We start from the raw sequence: 21,285 nt of genomic DNA, 5'->3' as shown, positions 1-21,285 counted from the left end.
GCACAAACCAGCAACATCACTTCCCTCCAGAAAAAAAAACAATCAAGAGAATTACTGCCAAAAGTAACATCCACTCTAGTTTTGCATCCAAGACTATCTCTCAAATGGTTCTACTCCTTACCCCCTATAACTGTCACATTGAATCTCTACAACTAACCCATTACGTTCCTAACATATTCTAATCCTAATTTACAACAAAGGTAAAACCCAAGTTAAATAGGATGCCTCTAACTCATATTATTCTACTATTCCTCCTAACTCGCCTAGCTCTTATCACCAATTATCACATACACCTTCTTCAAATACATAGAACAACCAAATTCATACAAAGAATATCAACATCTACTCAACCTGTCTTCCTCCATAGTACCCTATCTCCACAAACATACCACATATGATTTATCTATAAGTATCTTAAAACTAAGTATCCACATTTATGATCAAATAACAGACCAAGACCAAAATATAATTGGCCACACTCTTCTCTCTGTAAAATATCAATTCAAAAAATTAGCAGATATTCACCCCAGCCCAGGTCCCACTGTTCATAAAAAACATCACTTACAACCCTGAAATAAACCAATCACCTAATACCTCTCAACAAAAAACAGAACCCAAACTCACCTTACTAAATATGAACCTAAGAAGTATGTGCAATAAAATCTGTGACATACATGGCTAACTTGCCACATGCACTCCTTATGCAGTCATAACTACCAAAATCTGGTTAGAAAAATAAAGGATAATAAGATTATCCCCAGGGTATAATATACTCTGGCATTACGGGCAAAACAAGCATACAGGTGTTGTAGCAATCATCTATAAAAATTCCCTAACCATCACCTTACTCCCACAGGAAATACCCAAATTTAACAATGCTGAACTACTAACACTCCTAAAAATCAACAACAAGAAAACTATACTTTTAACAGCAATGTATACACCACCAGAGAATAAAATTGATACTGATACTGATGAAAATATCCTGTATTGGGTTTACCAACAAATTAACCATAAAACTGTAATACTCGGAGATTTAAACATAGACTAGCAACTATTTAATTTCTCTACTCCCACTGAATCCATAAACTTGTACAACTTCAATCAATTAATAACAAGACCCACTAGAATCAATCTTCAGGGAGACACTCAACATTAAACTGGATCCTTACAAACAAACCAGACAAACTGACAAAAGTAGGCTGCCTCTCGGATAGTGTAAGTGACCAGATACCAACATATGCTATCAGAACTCACCCTAACCTAGAAAAACATATTATCGATAACCAAATATGAAATACAACCAACTTCAGCAAAGATATTTTCAATGAAATACCAAAACTATATAACTGGAATGTACCTAGAACAATGCCACTAGATACTGCTGCAGAACACTTTAATGACATATTCCTACAGACCTTAAACAATCTAGCACCAGTACATAATAAAAGAGTAAAGTTCAACCCCACACCATGTCTAAAAAAAACCCCCAAAAAATCATGATAAAAAGGATAAAACATGGAAATACTGGTAGAACAATATAACTCAAACTTCCTTCCAGCAATTTAGACATCTTAGAAACCTTGCAAAACTCTATGTCAAACAGGACAATCGAACATACTATACCAACCTACAAGACAAACATCAAAACAGCCCAAAGCATTTTTGCATATCATTAAATAAACTAGTCTACACTGGCAAAGCCATCACTCCTGCTCCAAAAACAAACAATATGGCAAACTCTGTCCCTGAACAGTTTAATTACTACTTTGTATAATCAATATTATCTCACTTAGACACAAATATATATGCACCCCCCTCTCTACCCCGTCCAACCAAAACCACCTACAGCTCTTAAGTTTTAGTCCAGTACCCACCTTACTCATAATGAATTTGCTCCTTAAACTAAAAACTATCTTCATAGCTTTAGACCAACTATGATCAGTCTACTTAAAAATGATCACAGAAGTCATAACCTTTCATGTGTCTCTACTAATTACAGAATTTAATAACTACTGACCAATAGCCATACTCTTCTCCTCTCCAAAATATTAGAGAAATGCATCCATATACAGCTGATGCAATACCTAACCTCAAATAACCTGCTGTCAGAAATACAACATGGCTTTAGCCCCAGCACAGCACCAATACTCTACTACATTTTACCAGTATAATAAACCAACACTGAAACAATGGTCTGCTTCTGTCCACCATGTTCTTAGACTTGTCAAAGACATTTGAAACTGTTTTGCACCAGCAACTACTCCATCAAATCCACTCAGTAGGACTTTCACAAAACTCCTTGCCATGGTTACTTATTTACTCTCAAATGAAATAAAATGAAGAAACGGCAGTCTGGAAAAACAGTCCAACAGAGCTATTGTAAAAGTTTTATTAAGCGCTTTTCATGCAGTTGGTAACATGAACTTCTTCAGATAAAAAAAAATTGTAACTGCTGCTCTCAAATTTAAATACCCCTCCCTCATAGTCATGTGACATAACATTAACACTCAAACGTCTCCCCTTAAATACATATTATTTTCAAAGAGCATCTATGTAGATAAATAATAAAATGAATTATAAAACTTTTTATATAAACCAACAATGTATATGAATGTATAAAAAAATGAGTGAAAAACAGTAGTTAAATAAAAAATTAAAAATATAATTATATATATAAACATTCATGTACCACAAGAATATAAACCCAAACCTTATCTTACTAAATTTTTTAACTTTAATAAACAATAAATAGAACAAAGGTCATTCAATCCTGGGTGGTTATATGCATTTAGAAGTACTTTCCATAGCAATTTTAGCCGTTCTAATCTTTATGCACTAGGTCTACATCTCGGGTCTGTGACAACCTGGTCAATGATACAAAATTCCCTTAATTCATGGATTGACATAAATGACCTTAATAATATAAATCCCATTATGGGATTTGCTATGACATTCAGCCCAGATTCTTCATATATAAAGCAGATTGTTATTAAAAATTGGGACCTCATTATTGAGGACAAGGGCATTATGGATAAAGTGGGGACCTGCCCTAAATTTATTTTTAGAAGGGGTAGTAACCTCAAATGTTTACTTGAAGGGAATGGTATGTCTAACCTTAGGTATATTGGCATGTCCATATGTGAGAGTTGGACATACTGCAAATATATGGATCTGGGAAAGTCATTTAATGTGAATGGCATGAAATTTAATTGCAATAGCAGATTTAATTGTAATTCAAAAATGGTTGTTTACTTAGCTAAGTGCCAAGTATGTATCTCTTATTATGTAGGCAAGACTGAAAGTAAATTTAAAGAACATGTTTATGAACATCTGTACAGTATTAATAGAGGCAAATCTGATAATGCACTAGCTAAGCACATGATTTTGAACTACTACCATTTTTTCAAATTTCGTATCATTGACTAGGTTGTCACAGACCCGAGAGGTGGACATAGTGCATTAAGATTAGAATGGCTAGAATTGCTATGGCAAGTATGTCTAAATGCATATAACCACCCAGTATTGAATGACCTTTGCTCTATTTATTGTTTATTAAAGTTAAAAAAAATTGGTACGTTAAGGTTTGGGTTTATATTCTTGTGGTACATGAAAGTTTACATATATAATTATAATTATATTTTTCATTTTTAATTTTATCTACTATTTTTCACTCATTATTTTTATACATTTGTATACATTTTTGGTTTATATAAAAAGTTTTACAATTCATTTTATTGTTTATCTACATAGATGCTCTTTGAAAATAATATGTATTTAAGGGGAGACGTTTAAGTGTTAATGTTATGTCACATGACTATGAGGGAGGGGTATTTAAATTTGAGAGCAGTAGTTATTATTTTTTTTTAACTGAAGAAGTTCATGTTACCAATTGGATGAAAAGCGCTTAATAAAACATTTACAATAGCTCTGTTGGACTGTCTTTCCAGACTGCCGTTTCTCCATTTTATTTCATTTGAGAGTGTGTTTATCGTGAGGATTTATTTTTCTATGGTTGCTTATTTACATATCTAGAAGGCAAGAAGCCATTAAATGGCAACACATCTGCTCATCCTTTCAACCAGTTACTATAGGTGTCCCTCAGGGATCTGTCTTGGTTTCTGTCCTATTTTATATATTTATTAATAACCTCCACACCTCCACTCACCATGCTAGTTTAGTTCAGCATGCAGATGACTCAGCATTAATATGTGTGACCTCAACAATAAATAAGCTCTAAGACGTTGCCCAAAAATCTTTCTCCTCTGTAAAAACCTGGCTCAGAGAATCAAACCTCCTACTCAACCCCAATAAAACTAATTTAATGCCTTTTACCTCAGAATGTTGCAAAAAGCAATCTTTCATCGTAAAGTCAGAAATAATACTGTCATTGAAATTGTAACTCTCAGTAAACTTCTAGGGATTGTAATAGATGACATTCTCAAATATGACCAGCATATACTGCACACCATTAAATCTGCACCCCAGAAACTAGGCTTCCTTTATAGGATCAAAGGATTCCTTACACATACTGCAAGAAAAACTCAAGCCGCCACATTTTTACTGCAAACTGTCTTATACTCTGCTCTAATCCTAACAAACTTAAACACTACTCAAAGAAAGAAACTCACCTCCTGCTACAATAAAAATGCATATTATTGCCCTACTGTCTAGAAAGAGACCAATGTTCTAGTAACAAATTCTTACTACTCACAAATAAGTCAAATAATGTTGCAGGAGAGTTGCTCTACTCCCAGTACATTGTTAAGCTCTGGAATAATTTCCCTACATAAATAAAACTTTCCAACAAACTCAAAAGTTTTCAACCACTGCCTAAACAACATCTTAACCAATCCTGGTCCTGCACAGGCTCATCACAAGTTTAAGACTTTGTGTTCACCATATGATACTCTCCAAATACTCTGCTTAAACAGAATACTCTCAACCTCTCACTGAAATAAAACAGTTTTTATACATATGTAACTGCTGCCTGTACAATCTTAGAATGTATAAATGTAACTATTGTTTGTATATAATAACAATACAAATTTAACAACTCTGTGCTTAACTGGAGCTAAGTATAATGCAATGTAAACAAATGGAGATTTTCTACCTGGGCCTTCTCTGAAAATGGATATTAACAGTCAGACTTTCCCGGTAAACAAAGACAAATAAATAAAATAAATAAATAAATCCATTGCACAAATGAATGCATGTAGGACCTAGTAAACTACATGAGGTGGTTATAGATTAATAGTAAGTATGGTAGAAGAAGAAGAAGATTTGATAATGATGATGTTCCATAAGTCATTTCAAAAATAAAAAGCAAAGCATAATACAAGAACATTTGATATGCCAACAGGCACATTCTTGACAGAACCATGTATTAAACTACGACATCCAGTCAATATCTTACAGAACTACCACCAAGTATGTGATGTCTGTTTAATATTCCACTGAACTGCCACCAATATGTGACATCCCCTACTATCCTGGGTCAGTAACTAAAAAACATCAACCCTCACTACTGACTCCAGTGTGAGACTGTCACTTAAACAGGAGTAATATTTCACGATTTCTGCTAAGAACACAACAACAGTACACTCTATAACCTGGGACTGGACTGTATACTTCTGTCCACCCCTAATGTAACTCCTTATTACACACTCCAGAGCAGTGTGCCCCAGTTTAAGACATCTGATACACTCACACTTAAATAAGTTAAATCTCACACATCCAAACATTTTTGGGACAGCCTGATACAGATTTCCAGCTGTGTCCCTTCCCCAAAATAATACGGTAAAATGCTGCCACCAAGTAGCATGTCTAAATGCCCTTTCAAAGGGGTGTCTAATTATTAAAATTAGATATCAAAACAAATGGTAGCATAAGACCTAAAGCAGCCAGGCTTTCGGAGTGGCCCAGAATTATCAAAGCCGGTATAAGCACTCTCAAATTACTAAAGAATGCACTAACTGACCAGCCACAATGTAAGATGATAAAAATATTTAATAATGAGCAAAATTATTAAAAATGTAAAAACAGTAATTTTAATAAACAGAGAGAATTAAATCACCAGGAAAATGAAATTAATACTGAAGGATAGAAATCCAACAATTAGTAAAACTCTTGACTAATTAGCTATAGTTTTCTATGTAATTATATACACTGAAGAACACTGTCCCTGATCTAAACTAAATACTACAACAGAGCAAAGGCAGGCTTACAGTTCTTGATGAGTCCTTTGGGTATCCTCTGCTCAGTACATCTGTGAACTGTGAACACAACTACTACTTAACTCAACTGAAGTGTGAACTGAACTGAACTCAACTGACTTCAATTGTCTTCAGCAGGCTGTTTTATAGACTAAGTTAACTGTCTCAACTGTTCCAGTTCTTATTTTCATTTTGCTGTTTGAAAATAAACAAACAGCTGTATTAAAGTTCTATCCTGTCTTTCAGTCTCTAAAAGTAAACATAGAGCAACTGGAAACATTCCAATGGCATCATCTGTAGATCAGCTGGCTCTGAGACAGTCTGCATTTAGAATCTTCTGCACAAACATGCACAGTTAGAAATGTAGCAGAACACTGTTCAACTCTTTAAACATCCTGTACAAAGTATTAATCAACATGTAAGAACTTATTTTCAACATCATAGATAGTCATGCTGGCATATAATACATTGGTTAATCTTAAACTATGTACAAAATCTCAGCCAGATATGCTAGCACAGATGACATTGTCAAATTATTCTCATAATCAAAGAATACATTTAGTTTTCTCTGCTTATTCTATAATATCTGTATTGCTTTAACAACTGTTTTAATGATGAAACATAACAGACCTAGACTTAAATCCTGGGATAAAAAATGTATTGTTTGTGACAAGTCAAGGGATCACAGGCTAATCAGTTATTGACTTGAAATAATGATTACAAGTAACTGGATGTATTCCCTTCTCTGTCTCATGGCTAGATCTTTATTCATATGAAATTTCCCATCTCTACTGAAATATCTAGTTTTATACTCAGAATTTTGATCAGCTGCCCCAAACTTAGCCAGATAATAAGTTCAGCATGGTTTTGAAAAATATGTAAGATATTGTTGAACAGCTACAGAGTCCCCAAACAGGTATTTTTTTAAGTCAGGCTTAATGTATATCAAGGAATGTACCTTGAACATTTAAAATATTATCTTACCTTATTCATGTGTTTTTCTATTATCTTAGGCTAAACTGGACTCTCTCAGTGAGCGATGCCAGCAAGTTTATCTTCGGAACTCAACCTGTATAGTACAGCTGGAGCATGCTCACAGCCTTCTGGGGCAGTTTGCAGAAACAGAGGGGGAGCTCACTGTGTGGCTGGATGAAAGTCAGGTACTCATTGGTCAGTTATCCACCCAATTTGTGAGTCACCGAGAACTCAAAGAACAACAAGACATATTACAGGTAAATGTAATGATCTAAGAAACTTGGGCGGGGGTATGTATGTTCTGTCACAAACAGTGCTCTGCATGAGTGCAGCTCATGGAGCATCATGCAAGCAATAATAAAGTATGAACTGAAAGTTATTTAACAAACAAACCCAGGTAGCTGGAGTTTTGGTTGAAGATCCCATGTGTGCTGACAACCAGGCATTGGAAGAACCCCTGTTCAGTTATATTTTTTCTGCAAACAGGGAATACAGACCATTAAGATGTCTTAATAACTGATAAAGAAACAAACATGGCCGGACTTGAAGAAACACCAGTTTTTAATACTTATTAAGTATTAAAAACCGGTGTTTCTGCAAGTCCAGCCGTGTTTGTTTCTTTATCGGTTTTTAAAGTTTAAAGTGGTTTGGAGTATGTCTTAATAACTGCTTTAGCATAAATCACAGTCCACATATAGATTTTGACTTGTATTGCTTAACCTCTATATTTTTTGTTTGTCATATAAAAGAAAGAAGTGACATAGATCAGCAGAAATAAAAAATAAATAAATAAATAAACATACTAGAGCGTATTTTGTTCATTGTCATCATGGAATGTGCCATAAGTTAAGTAATTTTGCATAATGAGATTTTTGTTACACACTACATTGCTCTTTAGACAACTGGTTTCATGATTACACCAACATGTAAGGAAAGTGTCTACTATACATGACAGTAGCCGTTTACTCAATTTTTCTCCAAGATTTCAAAACTATTTGTGTTACCTCTGCTCAGATACAAATTTCCAAAGATTCAGGAATAAGCATTCAGTCAGTGGTAAGAGTTAGAGCCAAAATTTATTGCTTCTACTATACAAGAAATTGTAACTCAGAGATATTGGCAGCAATGAGGAAAGACCTCATTATTGGCTAATTTGCATGTCTCTGAACAACCCTTCACTACCGCTAGTGCAGATCAACACTTTCCAGCGATAATCAATACTGGTTGCCCATGCATCACACACTGCAATAGGAACCCATTATTCACTCTCCCACACACATGCACACATTCAAACTGCACTGACACACATAAACTCACGAGCACACATGTACACACACACACACACACACACACACACACACACACACACACACACACACACACACACACTTTACTCAAAATACCTTTTATGTGCATACCTCTCAACTGTCCAGATTGCTTCTTATTTTTGATCTGTTTCTCCTAAAAATTGTGATTTTTATGGCAAATCATTGAGGATTGAAGTCACTAAAGAATGCTAAATAATGACATAAATTTGAGTTTCAGACTTCACATTCTGCAGAAAATATATAATAATGTAAAATATGTCATTTTATAGGAACAATATTTAGAATCTGCCCTTATTTTTGTAACTTTGTTCCCCTGCCATTTTTTCTGGCTTTGTCCAAATTTCTTACACTGAGGAGTTGAGAGGTATGCATTCATGTCCCTGAGTTTACAGAACGTCCCCAGTGACTATCTTTATTTTCCCTCCCCTGGATTATTCTAGTCATTCAATAAAGCCAGACAGTAAAGCTTCAGACTTATTATTATTCAGAAACATGTTGCTAAACCTGTTGCTGTATTAACTTTTCCCAAAACCTTTATTATTAACAGTTTAAGATTCCATACCACATATTAAAAAAAACTTAAGACATCTACTAATTAACAAGAGTTAACAAGAGGTAACATATGAATCAACAATTTGCAATCCTAATACTTACAGAAAATCAAATGCTGTAGCTAGGTAGGAGTCTCAAACAAGTCATTAGATATTTGGTGTAACCTCTCTAATTCTCTATTTTAGTTAAGACACATATACTGTGTTTTATTTTTACTCTGCGTAATGGAAAGTAAAGTGACCAGGTGTGCCATTTTTCCAGTATAATTGTCCTGGTTTGTCCTTCTGATATACTCATTTCAAGCTCACTTATCTCATTCATCATAGTGATCATTTCTGCCATCTGTGGAGAGTGATCCAATTTCCATAGTTTAAAACATACTTCCTTAGCAACAACAGAAGTACATTAAGTATTCCAGTGACTCTAAGTCATATTTAAAAAATTATTCCTGGTGTTGTCTAATGCTCCTCCATCCTCAAGTTTCCAGCCACACAGGCACACCACAACCCCACTCAACTGTATGCTCCTGATTTTACAAGGCACTTCTGCTGTTGCCCCTTATAAGTGCCTTGTCCCTTGTAATTCACAGACTGTTGCAATCATTGAATAATGCAAGACGTTATAATTTTATACTTTTTATTATGTAAAAAAAACTACTGAAGTAACTGATCTGTTAGTATAGCAGGTTAAAGGTGTTGCTTTGAAACCTTCCCCACTTTTACTTTCATTTTATTTTTATTTTTATGTACTGATGTAATATTTTCAGAAAATCCCTGGTATGCAGTGGTAGCACAAAGGCCTACCATGTTGTGTCTGACAGCTGAGGGTGCAAGGTTTCAAAGTGCCTTTAGGACACATTACAGGGACTATCTTTGGAGTCTAGTGAATCCCTCATGTTGCAGGATTGCTTCTTAGTCTAGAGGATTGTGGCAGTATGACAGGCCTCCCCATACCCCCTCCACACAGACACGTGCACACACACACACACACACACACACACACACACACACACACACACACACACACACACACACACACACACACACACACACACACACACACACACACACACACACACACACACACACACACACACACATTCATGCATATACACCCCCCACACACACACACACAAAAACGCACACACAAAAAAATTCATGCATATACCACCCGCCCACACACACACATTCACACATATATCCCCCACACAAACATTCATGCATATACCAAACACACACACACACACACACACACACACACACACACACACACACACACACACACATTCACACATATATCCACTTACCCACACAGAAACATTCACGCATACAAACACACACACAAATATTCACACATATACCCACACAGGTCTATTTCAAAACATTGAAATTTCATAACATTGAAATTCAAAACATTGAGACCAAAACATCGAAATTCCAAACTACTGAAAACCCAAAACAATGAAAACTCAGAACATTAAAAGTGTGCTTCATAACATTGAAAACTACAACGCACATGTAAATAATTATTATTTTAATATCCCCTCCACCTATAACAACACCTAAGTAACAAACACACTTTCTACTACATTTCTGCAGGGGGGCAAGCCCCCCTGCACCCTCCATGTGGGGGGCTTGCCCCCCCCCGTAAATTAAATATACCACCTCCAAGATCACACTACAGTGGAAAAAAGTTAATTTCCTAACCTCAGTGTATGGTGATCGCTATACAGTGAGGTTAGGAAATTAACTAAAAGTCAACCAAGGTGGTAACAGAGACAGTCAGAAAGTTCATATCCGTTGCAAAAGACCCTTTTTTATTGATTAGACAGTTGGAGTGAGAATATCAATCAATGTCAGGAGTATCCAGTTTGTAACTATGGATGTAGTCCTTGTCATTGCAGGCTAGCTGTCCTGTGTGCAACTAGGTATTGGAGAAATTTCAGTTGTGCTTTTACAGAAAAATGTCACTCAGGGAGTCTGAGCCTGTACAGAGCACTGCAAAACACTTGAGGGGAAACTAATACACAGACCCTGAAAATTTAAGGATGAAGTATTTAGGCAGATATTCTGAAGTTAGAAACAAATCAAGCAGTAGTTACTGAAAACAAAGAATTAGCTTGTCAAGAATGATGAAAAGAGGGGAGCAACATGAAATGGCTACTGCCTGGCTACTACTAGCACTGGTCTCACCACAGCTTCACTCTGTTGGGATACAGTGCTCCTTTGCTTCTTCTGTCACCAGAAGCAAAATGTTTGCACCAATCTCAAGATAAGAAGCAGACCACAGCCTGTTTGGTGATCTACAGTCTTTTCCTAGATGATGCAAAGGTCTATAGACTTGTTGTAGCATTTTCCTGGTAGATGCTTTGAATAGCAACCAGACCAATCAAGAATGTCAAGAATAGACACTCACTGCCCAACCAGAAACAGTCAGGAATCAATCCACTCTGCTCCTTCTCTCACCAGGAGCAGAATATAAGCACAAATGCCAAGCTTTCGCCTATAAAGCAGTTATTAGACTTCCTGGTGATCAGCAGTCTCCAGGAAATTATGTCCCTGTGCTCCTTCTCTTACCAGGATAATACAGAAGCACTAATCACAAGATGACTATTGAGTGACAGAATGTGGGCTCTATAATAACTGCTGAATTTGCAATAGATGTTTAATGGTATGATGAAAAAAAATGGGTTAATCTCCTAAACACTGCGCTAGGCACTAAGTTAGATATGACAGGGGGTAACTTAAGTTTTAGTTGTCTAAGTGGAGAGCCACTAATTTTAAAAGAGCAAGATAGACTGAAAGTGGGCGGGCACTTTTGTATTCTGGTTTTGAGGAATACAGTGGGATGGCCAATACATTTAAATAGTTGAATGAGACTGATTTCACAAAATGATAATTTTGTGCTTACTCACACCAGCCAGTGAAAGGGGAGAGGGAAGGAGATTTATGGTCAAACTAACATAAGGAGCAAGCAACTAGAAAGACAGAGGTGTTTAAGAACACAACAGCAACAGGGTGTGAGGATGGGAAAAATCTGTCAGACTCACAAGAGATACAGATGTGGTCTTTTTCCAAGTCTTAATATGCAATTAAAATCATAATACAAGTAAAACACATTGTAAAGAAAACAAATCACAGTATACAAAACAGAAAAAGGCAATAAAGTAATACAAAATGCAAAAAATCAAAAGCACTAACCTTTCCCTCACAGCAAGCTGTGGCAGAGTCTGGGTGAGCTTTTCCACTAAAGCTTTGAAATGTTTTATTTTACCCCTTAAATAGAAGGTTTAGTTCCTAGTTCTACCTCCTCCATTCACAGATAATTAACATTAACTGACCTGTTATAACTTCTGTGTTACTCCTAAATTGACCTGTTCTAATTCCTATCTGACTCATAAGAAACACAGTTGTGATCTCTTTTCAAGTTATAATATGCAGTTAAAAGGAGAATACAAGTAAAACACAGTGTAAAGAAAACAAATCACGGTATACAAAAATAGAAAAAGGCAATAAAGTAATACAAAATACAAGAAATCAAAAGCAAACTAACCTTTCCCTCACAGAAAGCTGTGGCAGAGTCTGGGTAAGCTTTACCACTTTCTCATGAGTCAGTAACTAGTATTCAAAGACTACTTATTGGCACACAGTGACTCTTAATTCTTTTAATACCTAGTAGTGCAATGGTTATAATGCGATTTAAACTGCCTGGCCATTTATAAAGCCGGTGTATTTCCTTCTAGTTAATCAATGTGTTTTCCTGTTATTTTTCTCCTTTTTCTTATTTTTTACAATTTATTTAGTTTCAGTTAAAAGCACTTACACTGTGCATTCATTAACCCCCCTGGCCTCTTGTGTCTTTAAATGACCCTAAATTTTGTTAAACTGAGTATTTTTCCCTTGAGAATTTATTAGATTGTACCCCTATACTATACTGCTAATAAAACTCTTTTACCTGTAACCTTCCACTTTTAACCACTGTTGCAGTTATTTTTTATTAAATCACAGTTAAAGTTGATTTTCCAGTCGGAATGCAAACCTGCTGAGAGCAGTAGTAATTATTTGGGAGGTGCTCCATGCAGCATTGCTTAATGCTGTATTTGACAGATGCAGGAACTTTCAATTTTAGATTTTCTCTTAATACCTATAGCTAACTCCACCTTTAAGTTATAAGTGTATAAACTGCAGAATAAAGAAACAGTACATTGTTGCACAGCTGAAGCCAACCTCATATTCAGTCTAGACATATTAATTACCCCTTACCTTGTGCTGGTGCTCAAATCTAATGTCTATCCACATTTATACCCGGAATCAAATACTGCAAGTATGAGCTGAAGCACTTCCCTTAGTAGCTGTGCAGACAGGCTCTGTTTTGTATTAAGAGGTGTGTGTTTTTCATATGTAGACTTAAGTCATTTTCTTTTAGACATACTGCACTCTAGCAAATCTGCTCCAAACCTCATAGGTGCTACCCCCCCCCCCCACTTTAACCACACTATAAATATCTGGAACCATGGATTTGCACTTTCCAACTGTCTCTGTAGCCCACTTCATTGAAATTGGCATCCTGAGACAACGTAGCAATGTCCTCATATTTACTGACAACAACTTTCTACTTAAACAAACTGGCATAGTATGGTGGATGCAGTTATGTAACGTTACTGGAGGCAAAGCTCTCGCATAAAGCTACTACAAACAAGATGCAGGTTGTTAGTACCACAGAACACCATACTAAACCAGTTATACACAGCTCATATCAAACACATATAATTACACACGCTGAGGCTCCTACAAGATACATGCATAAATGACAAAGACCTCTTAAATGTAGCAAAAGAAGCAAGTACCCCCAGCAGCCTTACAAACACACAAAACAGGCACCACCCACCAAGAAACATACAACCAAGTCAAAAAGCCCAAAAGGCCAACGAGTACACACACCATAACCTAATTATAAGTGATTCCATACTGAGGCACAGGGATACCCACTAACCAGGCTGTGCAAGGAGATGGTCACTGTCAGTTGCCTATCAGGTGTCAGGATTCACTGCATCATGCATGCAATCTAGTCCTTGGACCACAAGTGCACATGTGACACAGTCATAGAGCATTTGGGTGTGAATTGCTTGAGACGTACTTCACTGGACTATATGAAGAGACATGAAGCTCTCAGAATATGTGTCTAAGGTAGGCAGGAACCTAGCCTTGTGCAGCATTTTACCTTCACCAACAATGATGCCACAACACAAACAAAAGATTAGTGATTTCAACAATTGGCTTAGATTCTGGTGTTATTCAAGGAGGGTCTAATAAATATCAGCCTGGGAAGAGATGGTAAGCAGTCTAAACTGCCTTGGTAGGGATGGTATGGTCTAAGCCTATTCTTCAGAAGGCTTTTGTATATTGGCAATGGCCTTGTCCACCCCCATAGTGCCTAGTTTAGGTGACACCAGTCTTCAAAGGCTTTCAATATAACAAAACAGAATTCTGATAACATAAAAAAAACTTCACTCCGTACAGGCACTCCTTACCATGGAATGTATTGATATTTGCATCATCACAGGGACCAGGTTCAAGACCATTGAGAGCATCACATCAGTGTAAGGTTTCAATTCTTTTCACGTTTTCAGAAACACCACACTAGATGAAGGCATTAAATGCAATGCTGTCTCTACATCTGTAAATCAAAATTTCACCTCCAGACTTGCTAGACAGGATAATGACATGGAACTCCTCCATATCCAACTTACCATTAAGAAAACCCCTTATCACATCATAGCCAACTGTAGGAGCCCCTTCTATGTCCCACTTGGCCCGTAACTCCTACCTGACTATCATAGAGTCCCTAAGCATTCAGCCAAACAGCATTCTCCTAGACGATTTCAACTACTATTCAATCAACTAGTAGACTTATGTATCCCCTAACATGTATGCCCAGGGATTTTGGAAATTCATAAATAAAAACTCACCGGACTACCAAGTGTGCACCTTAACTAAGGGGTGACAAAAGCCTGGACTTGGTTTTCCACCAATATTGGACAGCTATGTTCCCTACCAGTTGTAAGCTCCTCCCTAGTCAAATCAGGTAATAAATCAGTCCCATGCTCCATTAGACTGAAACTAGAAGCATCTTCAAATAACTCTAAAGCTAATCTACTAAAACTGAGTGATAACATGGGTAAATTCAACATACCCTTTAAACCCGATGACGCTTGTGCATTTGCAGAATTTTTTACTAACAAATTAGCTGCATTGATGCATCTATCCCTCTCCAAAGTAAATACAATGCCAAATTTAAAAATAAACCTCTAGTGAGAAACCCAAATATACACAAGCTGTACAATAAAAGAAAACAGCTCACTGTATGTAAAAATAAATATATCTCTGTAGATGCCAAAAAAAACTCTTGTTAACTTAACAGAGAATTCTGAATCCTGATCAAATCAACTAATGTTAAATATAAGGTGAAAATAGCCACTTCGGTTAGAAGTGCCAGAAACAATGCCTAGTACTACACAGAACTAATAGTAAATGATATCACATATTCAGACCCAGAGGACATATCCAATCTACTAGCAGATAAATTTAGCTCTAGATTCACCAGTCCTCTCACTCTACATTCCCAGATCACTTACCAACATCCACACCCTACCTCAAATCTCCCAAGGAGAAGTTTTCAAAACAGTATCCAAGGCCAAGAGCAATGCTTCTCTGGGATGAATAACATATAAGGATGCCTACTGGCCAGCCCTGAAACAGTACCTGGCCAAGCCCTGCAGAGGCTGTTCAACATCATCCTCCAAACAGTCTTTGCACCAGATGAATGGAGGTCAGCAACAGTCACCTCCCTTCACAAAGGTGGCAAACCGAAGGTAATTTACGAACCTGAAGTCAGATCTAGTATCCCACCTGTGGCCCTGAGGGTGACAGGACTAATGAGAAACAGAGTATAAAGGATTAGACCAGATAAAATCAATTTAGCTAGCAGAACACTTGTTAGCCACTAAACATAAAGATGTTACAAATGTGTTGGCAAAGCACTCATTGAGTTGTGCCACATTTAGGAAACTTGTATTTTTGTAGTTGATTCTTTAACACCTAGTCCCCATTTTTGGAATATTAAAAATTGTCTAGAAGTTAAAGAACTCACTTGGCAGATTTATCTGCAGGCTGACAAGGCCCCGGTTCTTAATAAAGCTATCAACATCCAGTGTCTTTTGAACAAATAGTTTATTTTATTTGATTGTTTAACAATGTATTAATATTTTTTTAAAATATATAGTATTTATAGACTGGATTGATACAACATTTATGAATTATTAGTTTTTATTAACCGAGTAGTTTAGTTTTTAATAATTTGTGTCAGGTGACATCATCATTATATAAGGGGTGTGTTTGCATTTTATTGTAGCACTGAAGAAGTTCGTATTAAAGAACGAAACCACTTAGCTCTTTAAACTGGCACAGTGTTTCTTTGCAAATCAATTGCATCTCACTTGTGTTGTTGGTTGCACAGTGTGTCTACTTTACACCTGGTTTTCAACTGACTACTTTTTGATTTTTAAATTTCAGTTCATTTTGTGACTTTATGATTTTATAATAATTATTGTATACATGCAATGTGTTTTCTTTAGTTAGATTTTTACAGTGCTTCAGTAGCAGTAGCATTTTATAAAGTAATATGATAATAAAGTAGCAGCAGTAAGGGATGGGTTTTACAAAGCTTATATTTATCCCCACAGCCACTTACTGTTTCTAGGTAATTTAAAAGTCTCTAATGGATAAAGATTTTGTGCAGCCATATTAAATGGAAGAGGATCCTTGCCACTCTAATATAAAGTATATGTGCTTCTTTAGCTTTTGTTGAATAGACATCCGCCTTATTTACTTCACAAGTCATGTTTGATACTTAATAATCCACAGCCAAGTTTCATAAAGGGCCCTGCACTGTATCTGCATTCGCCCATTTTACATACAGCTTTTATCCTTTTAACGACTGGATAAGCGGTAGGGTTTGTTAGCAGCACTTGCATTGTTTCCGAGGTTGTGTATGAGGTGCATTGCTAACAGTCACTATTTGCACATGAAGGTGGAATGCAAAATCAGGACTGCTGCATGACACTATCTTGTAGGAGAGAAGTCAGTATTTTTTTAGTCCCTTAAAGAATATAATCTATCCTCAACAAATCCTGCCATCCCATCTATGCTAGACAGTACTAGTGCATGTCATTGGGTAGCATACTTTTTCATTTTAGAAAAAAATGCCTAGTTCTCACCCCTGGAGGGAATGAATAACAAGAAAATGTGTGTTAAAAGAGCAAAGATTGAAGCTACCTTCATCCAGTTTAATTTGATTAGCATATAGCACCGAGAATAATCTAAGATTATATATAGCTGCAGCACCTTCCTAAAAGATCTGAAGTAGGCAGTGTAGATAGTGTTCATTTTTGGAACATTTATTTAAGATTTTTAGAAGTGTGTGTGTGTGTGTATGTGTGTGTGTGTGTGTGTGTCTGTGTGTGTGTGTGTGTATATATATATATATATATATATATATATATATATATATATATATATATTTATTTATTTAACATTTGTTTACTGGGAAATTCTGACTGACACAGAGCCCATTTTTAGTGGAGGCCTGGGGAAAACACTCCAGATGCATGTCTTTGGAATGTGGGAGGAAACCAGAGCAAACCCTCGAGAATTCAGGGAAGACATGCAGAGTCCACACAGAAGGAATCCTAACCAAGAATCGAACCAGAGCCTCTTGCTGTGAGGAGACAAAGCTAACCCTTGCACCACTGTGCCACCCATATATATTCAGTTGTTGTTCTGATTCACTGCTATCACCATGCTATTGACTCATATATTTGATTTGACTTCCTTAACAACTATACTTAGGTGTGCCAATCTGGTGACATAGAGGGTTAAAGCCCTAATTATGTGACCACGGTTAAATTAGCTGCTCGGGTGACTGACACAGCAGCAGAAAAGGGATGGATGTGCCCATCCCAGGTGGGAGGGAGCACATTTATATGTTCCTTAAAGGGGGCATGGTCCAAACAGGAGAGTTGTCCTCGGCCACAAACAATGAGTGTGTTGGGGGGGTGGGTAGGTCATAAAAAAAAAAAATCTCCCCCACAGACAAAAGCACAGATGAGCCAAGCCCACAGGACACCCTCAAGATCCATGACCAGCTCCAGCAAAATCAGAGTAAGTCTGGGTAGGTTGCAGAGTAGCTGGTAGACCCAGGGTGGATGTCCGCTACTGGAGGCTGGGCTGGTAACAGTGAGGTCCAAGGGTACCAAAAAAATAACAATTACACCTAGACTGTCTATGCAATTTATTATGTGTTCAGCTCTGCTTCCAAGAATTATATGAACTCTTCTTGGTGCATGAATAACAGGTGAAACGTTAATGAAGTATTTTCTTTATAAGCATGAAAATCCATTACAGAAATCCAAGAATCCTTTGTAAAGTAATAGCAATGTTATAAATGCTGTTTCATGACTGTCAGGGAAGTACTTCTGGCTACATCCATATTACTGTGCTTGACGGTACTCTGAGAGGCATTGGCAGTCCAAGTATGAGTTGGGATCTTCCCATTAGAAATATGAGTGCAATCAGTACTTCACTGAACATTGTGCTGTCTTTTGAGATCTTTTTTATTATCTTATTCTGAACTATGTAAGAAGTGTTTTAGCTTACAGTCAGAAACATTCATGTTATATGCTTCCCAAATATGCAGATTGATTTGCCCCTGCTCAATGTGAATCCTTTTAACAACACCTAGTTTTGCCACAAGCTTTAAGACACAGTATTTTTGCCAGTTTCAAATTCAGTTCAGCTTGAGCTGAATTTGTTAGCCATCAGATTTGCTATGTCGCTCTGCTCAGTGAAGGTAGCACCATTGGGTGCTGAACTGGTGGAGCACTGCTGTGTGCTGCCTTACCAATTATAGACATAGCTGCAGGAGGCCTGGTGGTTGTCTTTAGCTTGCGAGACTATCTTGACCTCATAATTGGCCTTGTTGGACTTAATTAGTCTTCTCAATTTCCTTCTTAGTTTAATTAGAGAGTTCTTACTATGGGAGTTGCTCTTCCTGATTTTAGTCATGACTTTGTTCCTTTTGTTGTATCTCCTGTTAAGGCTAGGATTCCACCAGTGTAGTTTAGTTTGTTTTAGGCTTACTTCTATTAGGTACAAAACCCTCTATAAAGCCATTTACACAGTTGCACAGGGTCTCTGTGAATAATTCCAATTAGCTTGCTGTGAACTTGGCATTACGAGGGGTATTGAATTTTTACAAACTATCACTTAATAAGAAGTAGTTTGCCTTGGAGTAGTTCCTAATTGTTACAGGGTTTGCTAGGGGTTACCAAGTTGATTTTTATTTTGAAGGAGACAGCTTTGTGGTCTGCCCTCATCTGTGAGGATGTAACAATGAGGAGAGGTGCAGCGCTGTCCCAGTTTGGTGAGCACCAAGTCCAGTATGTTTGAACTTCTGGTGGGTGTGTGCACTATCTGGTCAAACGTATTTGTGTTAATAAAGTCTGGGAACCATTGCTCCTGTGTGTTTGAAGCAGTGTGTTTCCCATTCTATAGACGGGTAGTTAAAGTCTCCCATGAACAAGGCATTTGGTTTAATGGTGAGTGCCTCCAGTAGGTCTAGAGATGAGTTATGGGATTCTTGGGATATACAGGGTGACCTATAGCTTGCTAGGATATGGTAAGGGACTTTGTCTGTGATGATTTGCACATGGATAAACTCCAAGGCATCATCTTGTTAACCAACCTAGAGGTATACTTGTTATTAATGGAGATTGAGACTCCTCCATCTTTTGTCCCTGTCTGTGCAACTGATGGCCTAAATGTGTGGAAGGCACTGAAGCCTTGCACTGCTAGAGTACTTTCTGCAGATTTAAACTATGTCTTGGTAACAGCACAGTTGTCTATATTCTCCAGCATGAGGAGAGCTTGTAGGGTGTGGAGTCTCTTGTTTAGGCTCCTAGCACTGAAAAGTAAATACTTTAGGTTTCTTTGGGTTTTATTTCTATGTTGGTAGGTTTGTCAATTTGGCATTGCCTAAAAATGGCTTTAAGGGGGTGGGGATGGATAACATTTTATCCAATATTCAAAAGCCTAGGGTGACAGGTGCAGCCCATCCTTTGAAAAGCAAAGTGGTTTGTTAACCATGTCTTCTCATGATGACAAATATTGAATACCCCTCGAAAGACACCAGAAACCAAGCTAGTTATTGAAGTCAATCTTTTTTTTTTGTTTGTACAGTGGCATCATCCTTGGTGAAGGTAGAATGCTGCTCAATGCAAGGCACATACCTGCCTGAGACACATATTCAGAGAGATCAATAATGTCTCTCTTCATTTAATCCAGAGAAGTACATCTCAGGTAATTAACGCCCACAGGGACTGTGATAGACTCATTCTGGTACCTGTAGTGTAGTAACTTGAATGCATGCATAACATGACAGATCCTGGATCAAGATAAGCAACTAGCCATTATCTTCCCATTGTTTAGTCTAGTGAGTGGGACATGTGTGTGTCATACAATGGAGTCTCCTATGTCAAGAATCTTCTGCAATGTTTTTCCTTGCATTATGACCTTAGTTCTTGGGGCTGCACTGGATGTAGCCATTTGTGGGGTGTTTGTTGTGGCTTTTGATGAGTGTTTTAGGGATTGGAGGATAGGCTTTCTTGTTTATAAGCTTGGAAGGTCTTTGAGGTTTGGGAGGGTTGCTTTTTAGCATCTCAGCATAAGTTGTTCTGTGTGTGTTGGATCCTATGCATAGTGGATGTAGTGTGTGTGTTCCTGACAAAACTACAGACCCTGGAAATTATTGCCCATTAGCCTGAAGAGTCTGATATGTAAGGCTGTGGAGCACATCATCATGGACCTAATTAACAAGGCTATAGAGAATCTCCAAACTCTAGATCCCACCCAATCTGATTTTGTGAAAGGTAGATTATGCCTGCTCAACCTGGTTGACTTCTTTGAGTCAGTCACCAGAGCAGTGAATGAAGGTAAGACAGTTCATACAGCCTACATCAATCTGGCCAAGGCCTTTGATACCATTCCTCACTCAGGAATTATTGATAAACTCAGCAAACTAGGCATCACCCCCTATGTCATTAGGTGGGTTGCAAATTGGCTCACAGATAGAACCCACAGTGTGAAAGTAGCGGACTCCAA

General features: G+C 37.2%; 1 protein-coding gene across 1 annotated transcript in view; it reads left to right on the top strand.

Annotated features, from left to right (window-relative positions):
• Positions 1-21,285, top strand: part of LOC122797773 (microtubule-actin cross-linking factor 1-like) — an 899,011-nt gene that overhangs the window by 271,461 nt on the left and 606,265 nt on the right. Inside the window, exon 10 of the mRNA XM_044066295.1 lies at positions 7,229-7,447. Within this exon, the coding sequence (XP_043922230.1) occupies positions 7,229-7,447 (219 nt within the window). The remainder of the gene's footprint in view (positions 1-7,228; positions 7,448-21,285) is intronic.

Source organism: Protopterus annectens, chromosome 3.part1, assembly GCF_019279795.1.
Source record: "Protopterus annectens isolate FY-2018-M chromosome 3.part1, PAN1.0, whole genome shotgun sequence".
Classification (NCBI taxonomy): Eukaryota; Metazoa; Chordata; order Ceratodontiformes; family Protopteridae; genus Protopterus; species Protopterus annectens.
This window is presented reverse-complemented; position numbering and strand designations above follow the sequence as displayed.